This window comes from Gymnoscopelus microlampas (genome assembly GCF_963454915.1).
Source record: "Gymnoscopelus microlampas genome assembly, chromosome: 19".
Taxonomy (NCBI): Eukaryota; Metazoa; Chordata; class Actinopteri; order Myctophiformes; family Myctophidae; genus Gymnoscopelus; species Gymnoscopelus microlampas.
In genome coordinates, this window is record NC_139956.1 from 40614603 (window position 1) to 40637165 (window position 22563).

The following is a 22563-nucleotide window of genomic DNA, read 5'->3' on the forward strand; positions in this document are numbered from 1 at the left end:
GTTATGGCTAGCAACCGCTAATTCAACTGGTGTTTTCTCTACTTAGAGTTTTAACTTGACTTTGGTTCGATAAGCTGTAGTTTCAAAACTATTCACTCAATCTTATTCACCGATATATCATTATTTTGCTAGATGACTGTCTCCCAGTCAAAGTTGGTCACATATACATGAGAGAGAGAGAGAGAGAGAGAGAGAGAGAGAGAGAGAGAGAGAGAGAGAGAGAGAGAGAGAGAGAGAGACAGAGAGAGAGAGAGAGAGAGAGAGAGAGAGACACAGAGACAGAGAGAGGGGTAGTAAAAAGCCCTCCAGGTGCACGAGTCTGCAGTGGGAAACGGATCAAAGGAAATGAGACAGAACAGGCCTTGAGACGGGGCAGAGAGAGGAGAGCGATCGTTCCATTATTCATTTCCTTCACCTACACGGTAGCTTTTGTGACACCCAGCAGCTCGTGGCTTCACTATTAGTCTCACAGATCAGCCAAAGGGCACAGCACAGCCGACACGCCGCCGGCTTGTCGACTGTGTGAGAAACGCTGAGCGCTGCAATGTGTTTCCAAAGCATTTACAGTAGAGTTGAGAGTGCGTCATGAGTCGTGAGCAGTACATTTACTCAAGTACTGTACTTGAGTACACTTTTGAGGAAATTTTGACTTTACTGGAGTATTTCCAATTTTCAGTGCTTTTACTTCTACTCCACTATACATCTCGGAGGCAAATATTGTACTTTCACTCCACTACATGTATTTGAAAACTTTAGTTACTAGTTACTTTGTAGATTTTGGATTATTATTACAAAACATAAATTAACCTCTTTAGCCCTAGGCTAGCCTATATACATTTCGGCCATTTGAAAATAGCAGATCTACAAGCTCACAATGCGTCGCGATGCGACGCATTGTGAGCTTGTAGATCTGCTATTTTCAAATGATTTTTATACACTTTATACATTTGAAAAACGTATGAAACAGGACATTCTGCATAATGAGTAATTTCTACTTTTGGTACTTTAAGTACATTTTGATACCAAGTACCTTTGCACTTTCACTCAAGTACATTTCTAATTCCGGACTTTTACTTGTAACAGAGTATTTCTCTACTTGCAGTACAATTGATACTTTTACTTAAGTAAAACGTTTTTCCTTTTTCCACCACTGTTTCCAAAGCATTTTACAGTAGAGTCGAGAATGCGTCATAAAGCCGTGAGCTAGACTCAGACCCATCATATCGTCACTGCTGGGCACAAACCTTGTGTCTTTCCCTGTGTTTGAAAAAAGTGAACTTACATACCCCTGAAATAGGGACGACATGGTTGAAAGTGGTTATGTCTGTCTGTGGGTTTTGTACTGTAAATATTTAACCAATGAAAAGTAATAACACGAGTTTGGTACTAAATAATACATTAGAGCACTGTTTCACAATCGGTGGGTCGGGACCCATTTGTGGGAGTAAATATATGTTTTCCCCTTTTCTTTTTTCTTTTACTACAAAAACATGGAATTATTATTTCAAAACATTTTCAAAAAGTAAGAAAAATTGGAGATGTAGATCTGCTATTTTTGCGAAAACAGGCAGCGCTGTAATTCTGAATTTTGTTTTACGGCGATTAGTATTATTGACACCACCTGGGCGAGTGGGTGTGTAACTTTCTCACGTTAAGCTGTGTATGTGTTCAACAACACAGCCATGCAGCCTTGCAGTTTAAGCGCAGATTTCAGCTTGGGAAAAGAACCCTCCCACCAACGGTTTTGGGTACGTGGAATCTGTTGCTGGTTCATTGTCACCATCGCGTTATCGTGGTATTTCTATTCTATTCTTGCTATTATGTTGCAAATGATTGTGTGTGTGCGGGCCGAAATAACATTGACAGCTACGGCAGGTGACAAAAGCTTGCCAGACCTACAGTATGCCAGGCTAACAAAGGTTGCTAAGCTGGGCATTGGACAATCGCTTTTGGGGTGGGGTTTAGCGAAGGGTCCATTGTGGGGCCAAGTAATCCTGGGCACTTACACTCCCTCTACCATCCTAGGGACATCCCATAGCCGGTAGGACGTAGCGCGTGGGAAGGAACGCGTTATTCCAACCAGTTCCTTTCCCCTCCATCAGGCGCCCCGGCTGGCCAGGGTGGAGGCAGTATAGAGAGTTTTCAAATTCCCTTTTGGGTCTCGAGCAAGAAAGTTTGGGAACCAGTGCATTACATTTCCTAAAAAGTTATGGTTTTGGACATATATGAGGTTTCCACCCACAACAACGATGATGACTGAACTTCCCATCTCTATTTATGTATTTATTCAACTAGCTGAGGCACCATGGTCACCTACTGTATGTGTCTTTATGTTTGAAAGGGGTCCGTGGTCCTCATCTGTTTCACCAGCGGCCCCGCCCCCTTCCTTCCTATTTGTTGTTCTGACAGGAAGTGTGAAGACACACAAGAGGTGCAGGGTTTCAGCGATGCATGCTGGTCTAAACACCAGGAGGGCGGAGGAACGCCTTGTAGCTGTAGCGATGCCGCCGCATTCCTCCCTCACAGTATAGAATCAGTCCTTCTTTTAGCCACTTAACCCATTAAGACCTGAGGCGATTCTTAAAAATGATTTCTAAATCCTAACAGTTTTTTGAAAAAAATTAAAAATAAATGCTTTCAAGATTTTTCAAAAATAGCAGATCTACCGAGTGCCGCGCTATAAGCTTGTATATCTGCTATTTTTGAATAGCCAAAGAAATCTAAAATGACACAGATGCGTTCCAGGTCTTGGGTTAAACCGATCAAATTTGCGTGACAAGTGTCGAGCGACGCGTTGCGCGACGACCGTTTCGTCAAAACAACCAAATATTTGTCGGGAGGTCCTCCACAACACATTGGAAGAATGAAAGGTTGCACATTTGTAAAATGTTGTTTAATTCGCTTGGTTGACAAAGTAAGCTTAAGCCGAGATGCAGGGGACTATATTCACGACCTCGTTTACGTAATGTGGCGACGCTGTTCGGCGAGTCGGTGCTCAAAACTCAGAATGTCGTGAGAGACATAGCAAATGGTAAATGGTGCATTTGTATAGCGCTTTTACCCAAAGCGCTTTACATAGATTGTGCATTACATTCGGGGTCATCCCTATGTTCCCCGGGGTTCTATGTTCCCCCACTAAGGTTAGGGTTAGGGTTAGGTTTAGGTTAGGTCCAATACACCGATGGCGGAGGAAACCATGCAAGGCACCAACCTGCTCATCAGGAGCAATTAGGGGTTCAGAGTCTTGCTCAAGGACACTTCGACTCTAACTGTTGTAGTGTGACACGCTGTTCACAAATTGTTTACTCCCTTCTCTCTCTCTCTCTCTCTCTCTCTCTCTCTCTCTCTCTCTCTCTCTCTCTCTCTCTCTCTCCCTGTTGGACTGATGCATCTCTCACTCTGCCACCTGGCAACAATCATCTCGACCCCCCATTTTATGAGGCAGTGAAACTCCGCTCTCTAAATTCTTGTCTTTATTGGGTGTCCTTGCACCACATGTTCGCCGCTCAAGACGGGTAGCTTGCGTTACCTCTCGGGGTCTCGATTGGGGGCGTGTACTGTACTGTATGCCAGGGGTTACATTCATGCAGGTAAACCGAGAATCACGTCGGATCGGTATCTGTGTTATCTGGCGGTGTGGATCTGACGGCTTCGAGAGGAAACCCTCTACTGCCATGTGTTGTTTTGGTTATATTCTATATTCTGACCGCAGGATTTTTTTTTAGATAAGAGGACCCTCAGGCTTTTTGTCCACTTTGGTGAATAATTTAGGAACGTCGATTCGAATGGAAAACAGGTGGGGGGGGGGGGTCAAGCTGTTGCAAGACTGGGACTATCTACAGTGGTGGAAGAAGTACTCAGATATTTTACTTTAGCAAAATTAGCAATACCGCAATATAAAAATACTCTGTTAGGGCACGGTCACCCCCGCACTTTTATTTTACCTATGAAAAAAGTACAAACGTATTGGTATCAAAATATACTTAAACTTAAAGTACCAAAAGTAAAAGTACTAAAATGTTTGAAAATAGCCGATCTACAAGCTCACGACGTATTGGAAGTATTGGAAATTTAAAACACTCCAGTAAAGTAAAGGTACCTCAAAATTGTACTTAAGTACAGTACTTGAGTAAATGTACTAGTAGTTACTTTACACCACTGACCTAAGAGAAAAATCCTGGCAGGGCATGACACAGCAACTGTTTTCAGCCTGATGTCCCTAGTATTTCGGGCATGTCATAGGCAAAGATTTCCAGGAAGTTTTCCTTAAGATATTTCTAACATTTTCAATCATTAATCTAAGTATCAGACACTAAATAATAACACCTATGCCTATAGACTGAAAGTCACGTACACAGACATGGCAGAGTTTGCTACATTAAAGACGGCATGCTGTGATTTTCAGTGATTTTTCCCCCCCTAAAACATAATCATCAGGTATTATGGTTATACTAGGAGGAAGATTTTTTTCAAAAAAGTGTACAGACATTGTTAAAGTTATGTTTTTATGTGGACACGCCTCCAGTTCATTAAGTATACCTGGTTCTCACCTTAGCACCTCCTCCACCACCTTAGCACCACCCACCTGTCCTTCCTCCTGCTCATGCCCACACCTGTTGTGTTATGATAATGAGGGGGAGGGTATGTTTTTACTATGTCACTAAAGGGCTGTTTTTCTATTGGCACGTTTGACCCTCAAGGTCTCAGCCTCCAGGAAGAAACTCAAAATAGTCAGAGAAGACATAAAACACCATCAAAACACCACCAGGGGGCTTAATTAAGTTCTATCAACCTCATAGACACATGAAAAACAGGAAAAGTGCAACACCATGGCACCACCTCTTTAATTACGGTTATGGGAATCCTTGAGAGAGAGATATTAATCGTTTGGTACATTCCTATCGGTCTTCCTGTTCTACAAAATATTGACTCCGACTTGGTATTGGCCTTCAAAAAAATCCATTATGGGACGACCTCTACCTCGAAGGACTGATAATGAACTACTCTGCGATTCAGGGGGAAAGAGAGATAACATATAGGTGAGAGAGAGCGAGAGAGAAGAATAAAGATAGAGAGACAGGCCAAGCAAGCACAGGCCCAGGGATTGTGTTCATCTTTATGGTCCATGCAGTTTGTGTGTACAGTGTTTTTTTACTAGTGGTTACTAGGGCATTGGTTCCCCATGGGTCCTTGGGGGAGTTCCAGGCGGTCCCCAGCAAAATTTATTATAGCATCACAATAATTTGAACCTTTTATACTTTGGCTATTCAAAAATAGCAGATACAAGTTGTAGATCTACAATTTTTGTTAAATCGTGAAAATCTGAGCACATTTTTGAATATATATATTTTTAAAGCGAACATTTGTAACTCAAATCTGTGCTTCTGGGGGTCCCTGGAGCAAAATATTTGAGATGTTCGCGGCCAAATACATGTCATCTTGGGGGTCCTTGACGTCCTTGAGAGAGAGAGAGAGAAATTGGAAAGGAGAATCATGCAGAAATTTGTCCCAAAACTCCTTTCTCCATACTCTCTTTCTCTCTCTCTCTCTCTCTCTCTCCCCCCGCCCCCCATACCCTCTGTGTTTCTCTGAATCAGTCCTGTCAGCGTCGTTACAGCTCCCCCTGCCTTTTCATCCACAATTACCGGTAACCACGGAGGCCCTACTATGAAAACCGGTCGGGCCAGCCGCAGCAGTACGATTTTTTTTTTTTTGGGGGGGGGGGGGGGGGGGGGACACGGCACAAAGAAGCTCTTATTCAAAGCTTGATCAGCTCTGTCAACTCTATGTATCGGGCGATTGGGCAGGGCCTCTCTCCGTGGGGCTGGCAGCCTGGGCAAAGATGTGAGGGCCATTCTCTGACCAGAGGGCCATTCTCTGACCAGAGAGGGCTTCTTACTGGAAGTCCAGTCCCTGTTGGGACCTGGTTAGGACTTTATTGTCTGGTTTTTCATCACACACGGGGGGCTGACTAGTGGTGTAAAGTAACTAAGTACATTACTTACGTACAATTTTTTAGGGTACTTTTACTTTACTGGAGTATTTCCAATTGTCTATACTTTTACTTCTATTCCACTACATCTCAGAGGCAAATATTGTACTCTTACTCCACTACAATTATTTTGAAAGTTTAGTTTCTAGTTACTTTGCGGATATAAATTATTACGTTATAAAACATACATTAACCACTTTAGCTCTATTTTATACCTATAGGCTATTTTCAAACCTTTTAGTGCTTTTACTATTGGTACTTTTAAGTATATTTGGATACCAATGCCTTTGTTCTTTTACTCAAGTACATTTTGAATTCCGGACTTTCACCTGTAACAGGGTACCTCTACATTGCACTATTGATACGTTTACTTAAGTAAAACATTTGAGTTATTTTTCCACCACTAGGGATGACGTGCTTTTATTTAGGCCCCCGGTCTCTAATTCTTTTTAGAACAGAAAGTATGTTGGCTGGCTGAGAGAGGCTGAGGGATGGTGGGATGTACCGCAGGAGCCCCATGCAGTGCACCGAGCCAGCCAGATGTTTGAGGAGGATGTTTTTTTAATGTGGATGCAGATGAGAAAATGCTCGTTTATGGAAACAAGAAACGAGAGGATTATAACGTAAAGTGTGAAGTGTATTTGTGTGTATGCATTGACAGTAGGGTTGTCCGATATTGGCTTTTTTACCGATAACCGATATACCGATATAGTCCAACTCTTAATTACCGATACCGATATCAACCGATACCGATATATGCGGGGATTATTGTGATTAGGGTAAGCTCAAATTTCATATCACACACACCATATACAGTAAGAACTCCTGTAACTTATTTAAAAAAAAATATCGGTATCAAAAACCGATACCGATATTTTCCCGATATCAATTTTTATGCTAATATCGGCCGATAATATCGGGAGGCCGATAATATCGGGAGGCCGATAATATCGGACATCCCTAATTGACAGTATGTGTGAGTTTGTGTGGGATGGGGGGGGCGCGCGCGCGCGCGTGTGTGTGTGTGTGTGTGTGTGTGTGTGTGTGTGTGTGTGTGTGTGTGTGTGTGTGTGTGTGTGTGTGTCTGTGTGTGTGTGTGTGTGTGTGTGTGTGTGTATGTGTGTGTGTGTATCAGCATACATTAGGGCTGTGAATCGTCTGCTATCTCACGATTTGAGTCGATTCCGATTATTGGGGTCACGATTCCAATTTTTTTCTCGATTCTCAATTCAAAAACTTGTTTTTTCTTCGATTCAAAATCAATTTTTTTCTCTATTCAAAACGATTCTCGATTCAAATTTTTTTTTCCGATTAAAAATTTTTTTTTCTCAAAAAATGTATTATACAAAATACTGGAAAAAAAATGGAATATGAGAATGAGAATTGATTCTGAATCGTCCAACATGAGAACCGTGATTTGTATGCAAATCATTTTTTCCCCCCACTCCCCTAGCATACATGTGTCTGAATCCATACCGTCTCGATTGTACTGTACAATTATGCACAGTGGAATTCCCTGATGATCTAACACATTCTCTCTCTCTCTCTCTCTCTCTCTCTCTCTCTCTCTCTCTCTCTCTCTCTGCAGTGTTCCAGCAGCAGGCTGTCCACAGCCCTCTGGAACAGCAGCCCAAGCAGAAGGGAGGCCCCATCCCCTGTCAGAACTGCGGGAAGCCGTGTAAGGGAGAGGTGCTGCGCGTCCAAAACAAACACTTCCACATCAAGTGCTTCGTCTGCAAAGGTATAACGACTCACACGATCCCCCCCCCCCCCCCCCCCCCCCCCGCGACCTCCCACCACGACCCCTGTGACCCCTAAGCCCCCCCCCCAGAGCTGTCACGCTGCCAGATACCACTTGACACTTTGTGGCTGTGAAAAAGGTCACAGAGAACATAGCTATATGCCTGCTGAATGAATGCTCATGACCTTGAATGTGAGACATGACCACTTTCAGCCTGGCGGTGTCATTATAGGCAAAAGACATTATTATGTTTTTAACCTAAATAGGCTACTTTCGCTCTTGTATATTGGCTGTTTTGGGCATTTGTCGTATGTATACAGGGTTTAACCACTCAAACCCTATATCATGTAATGTCATTGACCCCCAAGGGTATGTACTTGCTCATACGCGCCCCCTCCCCCCGCCCCGCCTATTTTCGCTGAATGTTTACCTATTATGACAAGCCCGCAATTAGTGACGCTAGGGTTCATATAGTTAAATGTTTATTTTTACATTGAGGTGAAAGGTAAACTGTTGATGAAAGGGACGTAATAGGTACTCCCTCTCGTAAAAAAAATAGACTGGCGTACCTTTCTGGGAGCGCTAGCCCTGACATGCTAATTGCGCTTCTGCAGTGGATCAACCTTGAGTAAAGTACTTTCAAACTTGTTTGAAAGTTTCGCCCTCATAAAAATGATTTAAATGCCTTTGTGGCTTCCTTTTACTCGTCAAATTGTTTGTACTGTGAGTGTATCCTGGTGACTCACGGCTCGCGTCTCTTGAGCGCAGGCAAAGCTTGGACCTCTCCTTGCAGTGCATTCATGAATAGGCCGATTTAATTTAGCCCGCTATACAACACATGGCTGCTCAGTCGCTGCACTTTGAAGTATGACTGCACTTTGTAGCTCTTCCAACATCAACTCCTATTTCAATTCAAGTTGGCAGGAGTACAAGAGTGGGTGATTTTTTTTTTTTTTTGTAGCATCCCAACATTTTTCAGTTTCAAGAAAAGGAAAGAAAGGTATACAAAGTCAGATAACAAGAAGACACAATGTCAAATATGCATACGGTGTATTGTCAAAATAGAAATAAAACCATATGCTTATTTTGCAAGCAGCATGGGCACAGCCATGGGTGGGACATAGAAAGCTGTCCTAGCCTGGGACCAGACGAATCTGCGAGTGCAAAAAAAAAATGCACTCTGCGATTTGGGTCTGGCACCGCTCCATAGAGAATCCATTTCCTGCTCCAGAAGACGGGGGTAACCAATCAGGGCCCAGTATTCAAATATGGGAGACTGGACTTCACCCTGGGTCACGTGAGGCACGAAGCAAGATGGCCGCACGGCACTGAGCGCTGACAAACTTTCCTCTTTTTATATATATTTTTCGACTCAGACTACTTTTTTCCACAATTTTTTCAACGTTGATACAATTTAAGATCTAAACTTCACCATTATGGATGGACAATCCGACCCTTTCGCTTCCTCGCCTTACAAACAACAAGAGCCGGGCGACGGACCGAGGGCTAACATGCTAACGGGGGATATAGCTACGCTAATCAAACAAACAATTGAATCGCAGATGGGAACCTGGCAAGGACTAGTAGCTTCCATCGTAAAAGATGCAATTGGCCAAGCTATGGTCCCCATACAGAAAGGTTTGGCAGATAATGGCGATATGCTTAAGTCCCTGAAAGGGCAACTAGTGGTCCACGCTGAAAAGTTTGACACGATGTCCAACCGATTAGATAGCCTGCAAGCTGACGTACGCACGGGCGAGGGAATCAATGATTCCTGCCTTGCTGAATTGATTAGGGTCCAGAAGAAGCTGAACGAGCTGGAGGATCGGGCCAGAATTAATAATGTCAGATTGGTCGGTTTGCCGACTGGTGCTGAAGGAGATGATCCGAGGGGTTACCTCCAGAAGATGTTACCCAAATGGATTCCAACCATGAAGAGCTTGCGTAATGCGGTGGTGACCGTCGACAAGGCACATAGAATCTTCTCCAACAAGAAATCGGGACCGAAAACGATGATCTTCAGGCTTCTACACTTCCCCGACCGACAGGCGATCCTGGAGGGAGCACGGAAAGCCAAGCCGACTCTACCTGGGGGAGCCAAATTGCTGTTTTTTGCCGATTACAGCCCTGGTACGACGAAAGACCGCCGCGCGTTCAAAGAAATACGCACCAAATTGTGGCAAAAAGGCATCGAGTCGTATCTCATCTACCCGGCCATTCTTAAAGTCAACTACAAGGGCAGGAAAATGTCTTTTAACACGGCGGAGGAAGCGAGAGACGCCTTGGATCCAGCGGCGATGGAGGGCGAGACGATGGAGGAGGAGGCTGCGGAGATCGACAATGAGAACGACAACAACGATGCGTAATGGAGATGGGTGAGCCGTGGAGTGGGCAGACATGGACAAGCGACTGCACTGGGGGTTTAATTTTTTGATTTTTTGAAACATTTATATGCATATTCGCTTGTTTGTTTTATTTTTTGTTTTGAAGAAAACCAAGGCACCTTAGAAAGTATTTTACAGTCCATATAGTATATTGTGTTCAGGGCATTGCATATGATAAGACTATACGAGGTAAATAGTCGTCTGTATATTTTTTATTTATATTTTTTTATTTATTTTATTTTTAAAATGCAATGTTCTTTCCTTTTTGCGGTGGACTACTAAACTTGGAAGAGAGGTGTATGTTTAGGTTGAGTTTTAACTGCGCCACGGTAGCCGAAAGGCTCCGTGCTCCAATGTTTTTTCTCTTTTTTTTTCTCTCTCTTTTCTTTTCTCTTCTCCGTTCGTTTTACTGGAGCCGCGGTGAGAGTGACGCCACCCTTTGGTGTGATGGTCTTTTCGGTCACATAGTTAATAAGTATGTATCAACGAATACGTATGTTTGAGTTGTGTTTACCTAGGATTATGTAGGTTATTTTTCTATCATTTATTTTGTATCTGTGGGTAAGGTTTCATCATTGTATTAATAATGGGGGGGGGGCAGACAGTGTTCAGTGACAGACGTTGCTAAGTGTTTCTCACTGATGTTACAAAGTCAGGGGAGGGGGGTGGGGGGAAGTAAGGGAGCGAGTGGGAGGGAGGGGGGGGCGTGTGGGAGGGAGGGGGGGGCGAGGGGGGAGGGGGGGGCGAGGGGGGAGGGGGCGGGCAGAGGGAGGGGGGTGGGGGGAAGGACTCCTCGAAGTTCCACTAACAAATCACAACAAATCCAAGGCAAGGTTAATGACATGGGAAGGTTAGAGTCCTTTAATGTATTATCTTTTAATGTCAGAGGTCTAAACACACCACAAAAACGCTCTAAGGTCCTAGATTACTTACGAAGGAAGAAAATTGACATTGCTCTTTTGCAGGAAACGCATCTTAAACTTGAAGACACCCCCAGAGTTCAAAATAAGTTCTATAAATCAGTTGTGGCCTCATCAGATGGTACACGTACAAAAGGAGTGATGATATTGTCAAGGCGCAACATAAATATTACCGTTGATAAGATAGGCGCAGACAGGAAGGGACGTTTGGCATTCTGCTGTACATCCATTCAGGGCAAAAAAGTTGCATTTGTTAGCATTTATGCACCAACCGTTTTTGAAGCTGACTTTTTCCCCTCAATCACTGCAGAACTTCTAAAGTTAAATGATTATCAGCTATATATCGGCTCAGATATGAATGCTGTATTTGATAGCAAAATAGACAAATCCTCTTTATCTATGGCATCTGTTCAGGACTCTGCATCCAAAGCATTAAGTTGTTTTGTTAAAGATCTCCACCTGGTGGATGTATGGAGAGTGCACAACCCCTTTGAGAAGGACTACACCTATTTCTCCCCTAGGCATAAAAGTTTCAGTAGAATTGATTACATCTTAATTTCCTCTGGCTTGCTGTCCACTGTACATTCAGTAGAATTTTTACCCAGGCTTCTGTCGGATCACAGCCAGGTGATATCTTCATTTGACTACGGAAATATTAAAAATAAGGCTTCGAGATGGAGGTTTAACTGCACTTTGTTGAAAAATGAAGAATTTATTACTCAATTGAGGACGAAACTGGCTGAGTTTATTTCTATAAACAAAGACAGTGTTGCGGATATGGCTGTAGTCTGGGCCACGGTTAAAGGGTTTATTAGAAACTAGAGTTTCGGGGGGCTACGCCCCCCGAAACCCCAGCCGCGCAGGGGGCCCAGCGTGGCCGTGTGTATATTGGGGGACCCAAATCGCCGGAGTAAAACTGTGGAAAAGTTTTTTTGAAAAAGGAAAAAATTTGAAGAAATAATATTTGTTATGTTTCAGGGGGTCCACAGGGGGTCCGCGGACCCCCTGATGGTCCACTGACCCCCTGTGGAGTGTTGGGACGCGCGGGGACACCCCTGGAACATTGCGGAGCATTTCGGTGTTTTTTTTTTTTTCATGAAGGTGGTTGCTTGTTTCTGGCGCTGGCTGTGCAAACCTGGCAACCCAGCGCATGCTGCCGCACAAACCTGGCAACCCAGCGCATGCTGCGCACGTTACACCAGAAATGGTGCCTGGAGAAAATGGTGACCAAAAAAAAAGTTTGGAAAAAAAGGAAAAAACCCCCGCAGCGGCTGGCTGCTGTTGTGGTGATGAGGTCGTGCGCACGGTAAACGGTACGAAGCTGCCTCCCCTTCCGTTTTGTCCGACATTTGGTGAGTAGAATTAATTATGTTGCGCGGTGGAAAAGGTGTAGTGAGCAGTGAGATGTCCCCTACGCGAGGCGTAAATTCAGCGCGGCCGCCGTGGCGAGTCAGTTGGCGACATGTGGTCTGGCGGTGCGTTGTTTATTCGATAACAGAGCTGTGGGGTGTCGCCACCGAGGGTGCGGAAGTCGGTCGCCATTTATATAGTTAGATAATGCAATATGGTTTAGTTCCCATCTACATAAAACCAGACTGCAAGATATTTCCCGGTTGGAAAAACAATGTAAGGAGTTAGAAGACACGCTTGAAAGGAACTACACCATGTCTATAGAAAACGAGCTTAAAGCCAAACAAGCAGAATTAAATGATTTATTAAGACGCAGGGCAGAATACATGATTCACATAACTAAACACAAGTACTACGCAGAGGGCAGCAGGCCTAGCCATTTACTGGCATTAACACTTAAACGACAAGAAGCTAAGAGGGCTATACCAGCTATTAAATGTGTTAAAAGAGGTGTGGTATCATCAACAGAGGAAATAAATGAGACATTTAAAGATTTTTTTAAAAACCTATATACAGGGGGTGGTGTCCCATCAGAGGAGGACTTTACAGAGTGTTTTGAAGGACTGGACTTGCCTAGTTTAACATCAGAGGAGACAGAGAAATTGGATGCGCCTATTTCATTAGGGGAATTACTTAAAGCTGTGCAAGATACTAACAAGGGCCGTTCACCTGGTATAGATGGTATCCCAGTGGAGCTGTATTTAGCAATTTGGGAGGTTGTTGGTCCTATATGGTTGGAAACTTTGAACTATGCAATTGAAAAGGGTTTTTTTCATAGAGACCTGAACACAGCTCTGATTACAGTTATTCCAAAACCCGGAAAGGATCCCCTGGAGTGTGCAAATTATAGACCAATTTCATTGATAAATGCAGACCTAAAAATATTTTCTAAAGTTCTGGCCAGCAGGCTTGAGACGGTCATTGGGAAAATAATTAGTCCTGATCAAACTGGATTTATTAAAGGCCGTCTCGCCGCTGACAATATACGTAGACTCCTCCACATTCTGAGTGCAACAGGCAAGATTCCTCCTGCATGTGGCCTACTGTTTATTGATTTCGAAAAAGCTTTCGATCGCTTGGAGTTTCCCTATATATGGAAGGTATTAGAAAAATTCAAATTTGGAAACCATTTTATCAATATGATTCGAACTTTGTATGCTACTCCATCAGCTAGGGTCAATGTTGGAGGAGGCCTCTCGGAACTGTTTGATATAAAACGTGGGGTTAGGCAAGGGGATCCGATTTCGCCACTCATTTTTAATTTATCCATCGAGCCATTGGCGCAATTGATTAGGAGCTGTGTTCGGATCTCTCCTATTACGGTGGGCACGACATCACATTCCGTCTCGATGTATGCTGATGACGCATTGATATATATGGCGGATGTGCAGAGATCACTCCCGATTGTGTTGGAAATATTGGAGAATTTTGGGTACTTTTCAGGTTGTAAGGTTAATTTATCAAAAACTGCATTAATGCTTGTGAATGTGGACCAATGTGACGTGACCATTCCTCCCCAGATTATTGTTACTGATGAAGTGTCTTATTTGGGTATCAAAATTAGTGTTTCTCTAGCGGCTATAGCTAAAACAAATTTTTCATTAGTTTCTACAAAAATAGAAGACGATATCAGTAGATGGAAACATCTGCCATCGTCAGTACCAGCGCGTATAGCGGTGGTTAAGATGAATATCTTACCACGCATCAACTTCATCAGCTCAATGGTCCCGTTGGCACCACCAGCGGGATATTGGAAAAAGCTGGATACCTCATTAAGAAAATACATTTGGAATGGTAAAAAGCCGAGCATAAAATGGTCTGTGCTTCAATACAGAAAGTCTGATGGGGGATGGGCATGTCCTAATTTCAAACTGTATCACTGGTCATTTGTATTAAGAAGTCTCAATGTCATGATGGAGGATGTTATTACATCTTCATGGAAAGAATTGGAGTGTGACTTATTAGCCCCTGTACAATTGAAGGATTTCCTCCTGATGGGTATTTCTACCAGAAAATGTAATCTATACTATGGACCGATTTTTTCATATTTGTTACAGGTGTTTAGAACAGTAGAGAGATTCATAGGATTTAAAAGTAAATGGTGTAAAGCAGCTCCGATATGGAATAACAACCACATTTTGTCTGGGGGGAGACCACTGGTTAACAGAAATTGGGAGGAGAAGGGCATTAGGACTCTCCAAGATATTAATGGTTCGGTTAACATTCTAGATTTTCAAGATATAGTCTCAAAATATGGTGTAGATAGGCATTCTCTATTCTTTTATTTCAAAGTGAGATCCGTTTGTAGGGCCAATAGGGTTCCCTGGGGCACTGAGTTAAAAGACCATCCCATTCTTAGCTGGTTCCAGAGAGCTCCTAAACGAATAGTGTCATATTTGTATGATCAATTAAATTCTCAAAAATATACAACCTCAGCAGGGATGAAAGCCTGGAATTGTGATATAACAGATTTAGGGCTAGAATTGGACTGGGATGCTATTTGGGACAACGTAGCTGGTGCATCAAAAAATCCAAATCATCAGTATATACATCTTAAGTTCTGTCACAGAGCATATGTAACGCCCAGAATCAGGCACCGAATGGGACTGGCACCTGACCCGTATTGCACATTCTGTGCCCCGGGAACCTTGGGCTCTTTTGTACACATGGTATGGGAATGTCCGGGGATTATGGAGTTTTGGGGGAATGTGTTGGGGACTTTATCAGAATTAATGCGAGTACAACTGCCAATGGATCCATTTGTACATCTTTTGAATGATGACTCTAAACTATCTCTTACTGTAAAGGCACGCAAAGTATGGCTAGCAGGACTTACAGCAGCCAAAAAGATTATTGTCCAACGCTGGAAACCTCCTCATGACTTATCCAAAACACACTGGCTAAGGAGCTTTTTGGACATTGCCTATCTAGAACTGTCATCGGCCAGGATTAATCATGCCAAACAGGGCACAATCGATCTGTGGACAAATCTGACATCTGATCTGAAAGATCTATTGACTCGATAATGCTGGAGTTGTGTTGTGTGAATATGTGGAAGGAGGGTGGGGTGGGAAGGGATGGGGGAATGAAGAGGGGGTAAAGGGAGAGGGGTGGGGGATAATGATGTTATTTATGATTATTGTTTTATTGAAATGCATATTTGTTTGTAAAATGTAAAATCAATAAAAATTGAATAACAAAAAAAATATGGGAGACTGTAATTGGTAGTTGGTTTGTAGGTCTAACCAATTGCGTCGAGAGTCATTGTTTTGATCCCGCCCCCTTGGAAAAAAAACGTCCTCCTAGAAGCACCAGACTCATATCCACACATAGTCCATGGGCCAGACGAGATGTCGGTACACCGAAAGGTGGCAAAGGTTACTTATCATTTTTGAGAAGCTCTATGTCTGTAGATAACATTTTGGTATGATAACCCTTCCTGAGTCACAGCTAAATTGGTGTTATCAGGTGCTGAAGTTACCCTCCCCCATTGAAAAAAGCCATTTTAGATGCAGGTGCATATCTTGGTATTGGCACCTGTTGAGTATATATTTCAATATCTTTCACTATAGTGTTTGGTATCATTTTTAAGGGGACACTTTAAGCTTTCATTCAAGCCCTTTTGTGTATATGTGGGACAAGTACAGTGGATACTGGAGCTCTTCAAACTTCAAATAAAACATTTTTAACACAATATTTGCCGAAATCATATTTTTTCTTTTAGTCCTGTGCCATCAAAAAACATCAGTGGCACAAAACACAAAATCTGGAATGCTGACATGACCCTAAGGATTCGGGAAATGTATAATTTACCCATATTATTTCATTCTGAGGGACAGATTTTCAGCCTTATATTAAACAAGCAGTTTTAACGCGAAACTAATCAGACCATAGTCAGTTACAACACAGACTTGTTTTAAGCATTTGTTCAATAGTAGCATTTTATAATAAAGCAGTTCATGAGTCACAGTAGTAGTCAAATCAACATGAAAGTATGTGCATGAAATTATGTTTCCTTTTATCTACATATACTGTATATCAGCAGTAACAGTGTAGTAACATCAACAGTATATAGATATACATTGTGCAACATTGGGTTGATCACACTATACAAGAGACTTCAGTCCTTTGTGCCGACCCACTTTATTTTTGCTCAGTTTTTTCCTTGTATGGCGTATTCTTTATTTCCTTTTTTCTCTTTTTGTCTCTTTTTTCCCAATGTCCTTGTTCATGGTCTATCTGCCGGGTAGAAGTTTTTTTCCAAGCCTAGGGCCATGTTACACATTAAAACTGGTCATCAATTTCTCCATCTGACTCCCCAAGTTCAAATTCTGGTTGTGGATCATCTGCCTGTATTGGTTGCTGCAGGTCTGCAACCTGCACATGTCGGTGCAGGTCAGTCCATTACAGGCACGTGCAATCTGGCAGTTTGCACACACTTGCAGGACAACAGCTCCAAGACCACATCTGGTTTAGGTGGGGAACGCATCCAGTGAATGGCCAGCTTGCCATCGCTGTCGGTACGTACATCCATGAAGAATAGGGCTTGGCACAACAGGAGATGCCTGTAGACAGCAGTTCCTGATTGCTGCCTGGTAGTTTGCCCGTTCAATAATGCATATAGAGACAATCTCTACATGGTGGCAGCTGGCTGGATTCGATTTCCCCCCTTTTGGTGCAGAACAGTTTGTGGCGCAGCTTACTTACATCTTATTTACATCACCTGTGCTGCTATTGGCGATGTACATGCAACAGGTAAACTTCTCAATTTTCTGGAAGAGATCATCAGATACATTCCATGACTTCCCCAGTTGACTGAAAGTATCTTGCCAGAAAGGGTCCTCATCTTCAGAGCATTCAGCTTCCCTCGACCGGCGAATGCACTCACTGTGTCACATCCTGTGAAGGTGGGTAAGCCAATTAGGCCGTCACATACACTACGTCCGATTGAGCCTACCAGTTTTGTGATGTCCAGAAAACGTGTGCGGTTCTGTGTCCCACATTTTTGATAGATGGGACAGGCAATATCTTTCTGGAAGCCAAGACAGAGCACCATGACATCAGTATCTTCAGCTGTAATTACTACTGCCTGTGAGCCTGCATTAGATGCATGCAAGGCATGGCGAAGCAAATGAGTATCAGCTTCCTCATGCGTGGAGTGCAACTCTGCTATTTCCTCACACTTGTCCTTGGCCTCTTCGCCTATCTCAGGAACTCTCAAGAGATCCCTGGTCACATCAGGTGGTGCAATGGAGCCAGTGGAGAGGCCAACCAGATCAATGCCATTTGGAGCCACAGGATTGAACCAGTTATTCTCCATATGGTCAATGAAAGCCTTGACATCCTCATAATTTCTTTTGATCCTTGGACCCTGTAGATCTGGATGGGACAGCTTGTAACTGCCTTGACCTATCAAGTCTCTCAGATGTCTGAGGAACAAGGTTCTGTACTCGGCTGTAAGGTTATCACAGCTCCTGGCTTCAAGCTGAATCCCTTTGTCCCTCCAGCTGTCTGGGTGTCTTTGTTCACCGTTTCTTCTATGGCTTGGTCAACAGGGATTCGGGGAAAGGGATTGGTGGAGCCCATTTGAACTGAGAAACCCCCTTCCATGAATTCTGTATACACATCTGGGTGTGTGATGGGCAGTTGAGACATTTGGGCGTAATAGTAGGGAAGGTACCGTGCATAATTAATTTGGTCATATGCAAAGCACCAAGGAATCATTGCTCGGATGCTTGCCAGGTGAAGCATCCACTCTCCCTCTCTAGATGCTCGAATGAGGCCCAACATGATTTAAACCATGTCCAAATAAGACATCCAGAAGGCAGAGAGACTGCCATTTCCATTCTTTCCAACTCAACCACTACCAGGCAGCAATCTGGAACTGCTGTCTACAGTGATGTGCCGTGGCAGACCTGTCACTCTTGGTTCAATGAACCCTAAAGTCCAGTTTATAGACGACATACACAGAAATTACCGTTCACATGCGCAAGGCATCTTTATTGAAAAACAAGGGAGACTCCCTTTATACTATGTGGATAAAAGAACAGCAAATTAATGATATTAAAACAATACGACCTGATATATCACGAAGGCAATTCGCTCCACATCTAGGTCTGCATGCAAACAAGCGTTCGGTTGAGCGCCTGGAGAATTCTGAAGTTCTTATCTATAACATTCAGTACAGTATATCAACGCTGTGGCTGTCAAGGCCTTCCTTCTTACTAGAGCACAGCTACTGTGCTCCACACTCTATAAAGTAAAGGTTGACGGCCCAAGGTTCCACAATGGACCATCAACAGGCATCTCCTGTTGTGCCAAGCCCTATTCTCCATGGATGGACCGACAACGATGGCAAGCTGGCCATTCACTGGATTCTGTTCACTGGAACAGAATTTGAACTTGGGGAGTCAGATGGAGAAATTGATGACCAGTTTTAATGTGTAACATGGCCCTAGGTTTGGAAAAAAACTTCTACCCGGCAGCTAGACCATGAACAAGGACATTGGGAAAAAAGAGACAAAAAGAGAAAAAAGGAAATAAAGAATAAGCCATACAAGGAGAAAACTGAACAAAAAATAAAGTGGGACGGCACAAAGGACTGAAGTCTCTTATATAGTGCGATCAACCCAATGTTGCACAATGTATATCTATATTGATGTTACTACACTGTTGTTACTGCTGTATATACAGCATTATGTAGATAAAAGGACACATCATTTCATGCATATACTTTCATGTTGATTTGACTACTACTGTGACTCATGAACGGCTTTATTATAAAATGCTACTATTGAACAAATACTTAAAACGAGTCTGTGTTGTAACTGACTATGGTCTGATTAGTTTCGCGTTAAAACTGCTTGTTTAATATAAGGCTGAAAATCTGTCCCTCAAAATGAAATAATATGGGTAAATTATACATTTCCTGAATCCTTAGGGTCATGTCAGCATTCCAGATTTTGTGTTTTGTTCCACTGATGTTTCTCAATGGCACAGGACTAAAAGAAAAAATATGATTTCGGCAAATATTGTGTTAAAAATGTTTTATTCGAAGTTTGAAGAGCTCCAGTATCCACTGTACTTGTCCCACATATACACAAAAGGGCTTGAATGAAAGCTTAAAGGGTCCCCTTAAAAATGATACCAAACACTATAGTGAAAGATATTGAAATATGTACTCAACAGGTGCCAATACCAAGATATGCACCTGCATCTAAAATGGCTTTTTTCAATGGGGGAGGGTAACTTCAGCACCTGATAACACCAATTTAGCTGTGACCCAGGAAGGGTTATCATACCAAAATGTTATCTACAGACATAGAGCTTCTCAAAAATGATAAGTAACCTTTGCCACCTTTCGGTGTACCGACATCTCGTCTGGCCCATGGACTAACAGTGATATAGTTTGTCTACGGCAGGCTAAAGCTGTCCCACCCAATCGATTTTGCAAAAAAAAAAAGTAGATTTAAAAAATATATATATATTATTCATTTTTTGATAATAAATCGGTAAAATCAGGCAAACATAAGAATTAAATAACATAACCCTAACCTAACCCTAACCCTAAAACTGAAATAAAGTAACAATAAAACGCCCAAAAATGAAATGAAATCCGCCTAAAAAACACAAATTCCGGGTCCGGGACACATGCGTGCACGCGTGCCCACTCGCTCCTGCCTAGGCCCAGCCTATAATAGCGTTCTGGCTGCGCCACTGGCAAGCAGAGACAACAATAGCAGCACATATAAACATTAGCAGCATGTTTTAGAATCAGTCTCTTGCGCTGTGAGAGACATCACTTAGACAGCAGATATCAGACATGTGTATACATAAGTGATAGTGATAGTGCCAGAGCAGCAGCAGTAATCACAGTCATATGATTCCCCAGCCAGCAATGAACAAACAGGCACCATGCAGTATAGGCCGTCATGCTAGCACACTGCTTTTAAAGCCTATAGCGGCACGGCTACTTAATAGCTGTACGCTATTGGCTTTAAAGCAGCGTGCTAATGCAGTAGTTCTCAACCTTTTCAGGCCCGCGACCCCCCAAAATAATCATATTTGAACTGGGGACCCCCCCCAAAATAATCATATTTGAACTGGGGACCCCCCACCTTGACAAGCACTTGGACTTGTAGGAGTTGAGGCATTACATTTAGTTTGACTCGGTTCCGCAGATAAACATTGTGAAAATTGACGATCTACAAGCTCACAATGTCTCGCAACGTGAGGCACTGAGCTTGATTTTCAAAAATGTTGCGTCTTTCTTATATTATTTTGACCAGTTTTTATAGCATAGTCTGTTGATTACTTTTTGATGCAGTAATGGTTTCCGACCCACAGGTTGAGAACCTGTGGGTGATATTAGTGGTGCAGCATGGCAGGCAGAGAGAGAGAGAGAGAGGGAGGGTAGGGTAGAATTTAAAGGCAAGAGGTCAGGTCAGGAGCAATTCCACAGCAATGTGAGGCTTAATGCCCCTGGGTGTGTGTTTGTGTGTGTGTGTGTGTGTGTGTGTGGGTGTAGGGTGACCCTGTAGCAGTGAGTGTGCTGTGATTGCATCTGTAAGTCTGTATATTATCGCTGTCGGGTGGAAACCTTGTACAGTGTATGTCCAAAGCCGTGCATTCTTCATAGGAAATATGGGAAAAAAGAGCCTGTGTTCCTGTGGATCCAATATAGTCGCCATTCATTGGTTCAATGTTTATAAAACCCACACAGATAGACTTTGACTTTTACTTTGACTTACTAATACTAAACAAAAAAGATCTACAAGCTCACAAAGCAAAGTTGTGAACTCGTAGATCTGCTATTTTTTTGCTACTTTGGTGTGACACTGTAGTAGTTAGTATGACGAAGAAGGGAATTCATTCACGAACAAACATAAAAAGTTGAATTGAGGAGAATGATATGATATACTGCAGGACAGCAACGAACGTGTGTGTGTGTGTGTGTGTGTGTGTGTGTGTGTGTGTGTGTGTGTGTGTGAGTGTGAGTGTGAGTGTGAGTGCGTGTGCGTGTGCGTGTGTGTGTGTGTGACTGAAATCAGTCATTTATTGTTTTTGATGAGATTAAAGAGTATTATAATATGTCAAACTATAGCAATAGAATACATGCTCAGAAGCGTCTTCCATAAAAGCCTAAAGGTCTTGAATATTTCATAACAAATCACAGATTGGGGCTTAGCCTAACACAAAAATGTCAGTCATGACATTTTTGTGTTATGACTGACTGACATGCATACAGTATGTGTGTTTGGGTGTGTGTTTGTGTGTGTGCTCTTGTGGGTGTGTGCAAGTGATAGGATTTTTCTTTGGTCTTAAGTGCAACACACCCACACACACACACACACACACACACACACACACACACACACACACACACACACACACACACACACACACACACACACACACACACACACACACACACACACACGCCCCTCCCCAGATTGGCCTCTCTCTCTCTCTCTCTCAGTCAGTCAGTCAGTCTCTCACCACGAGCCATGTGTCAGTGACCGCTTGTTGTTATCAACACGCGTTCCGGTCGCCTGGCAACTGCAAGGGGTGTCTCCCCCGCTGTCGACGACTTCCCGGAGTTTATCGCCCTTTTTTATTCCGACACCAGTGACAGACTCCCTGTCTGCGCCGAGACCCCCACCACCCCCCCCTCCCTCCCCACCTCCTCTGTGCCTAGGAAATGAGATGAATGGAATTACATATTGAATCCAGGGGACTGTCATGTATGAAACAAATATTATAGAATGTGATGTGAAAAGAGGTTTGGACAACACAGCCTTTTATGAATGGCTATAGCCAACAGCGCTGTTATTGTTTTTTTAAACACATTGAATAGGGCTTACGTGGTTACACAAGGGACAGAGACACCGGCATGTGGAATTGACAGGTGTGTGACAGGTGTGTGAAGTTTCCTCTCCTCTCTGTCCCTGGTCTAACCACGTAAGCCCTATTCAACGTGTTTAAATGGTTTTACTGTTTTCATGACATAGCCAAAGGGATTGATTATTAACAGATTATTATCGATATTTGTTTTATAATTGACTTTTAATTGTTGCACCTCAAAACCACTGTCTTAGGTTGTTGTTTTCCCTGTGA

The 22563-nt window shown here is 43.0% G+C and overlaps 1 protein-coding gene across 1 annotated transcript in view; it reads left to right on the plus strand.

Annotated features, from left to right (window-relative positions):
- Positions 1-22563, plus strand: part of ablim2 (actin binding LIM protein family, member 2) — a 146289-nt gene that overhangs the window by 11207 nt on the left and 112519 nt on the right. The window contains exon 2 of the mRNA XM_084043719.1: positions 7581-7733. Within this exon, the coding sequence (XP_083899845.1) occupies positions 7581-7733 (153 nt within the window). The remainder of the gene's footprint in view (positions 1-7580; positions 7734-22563) is intronic.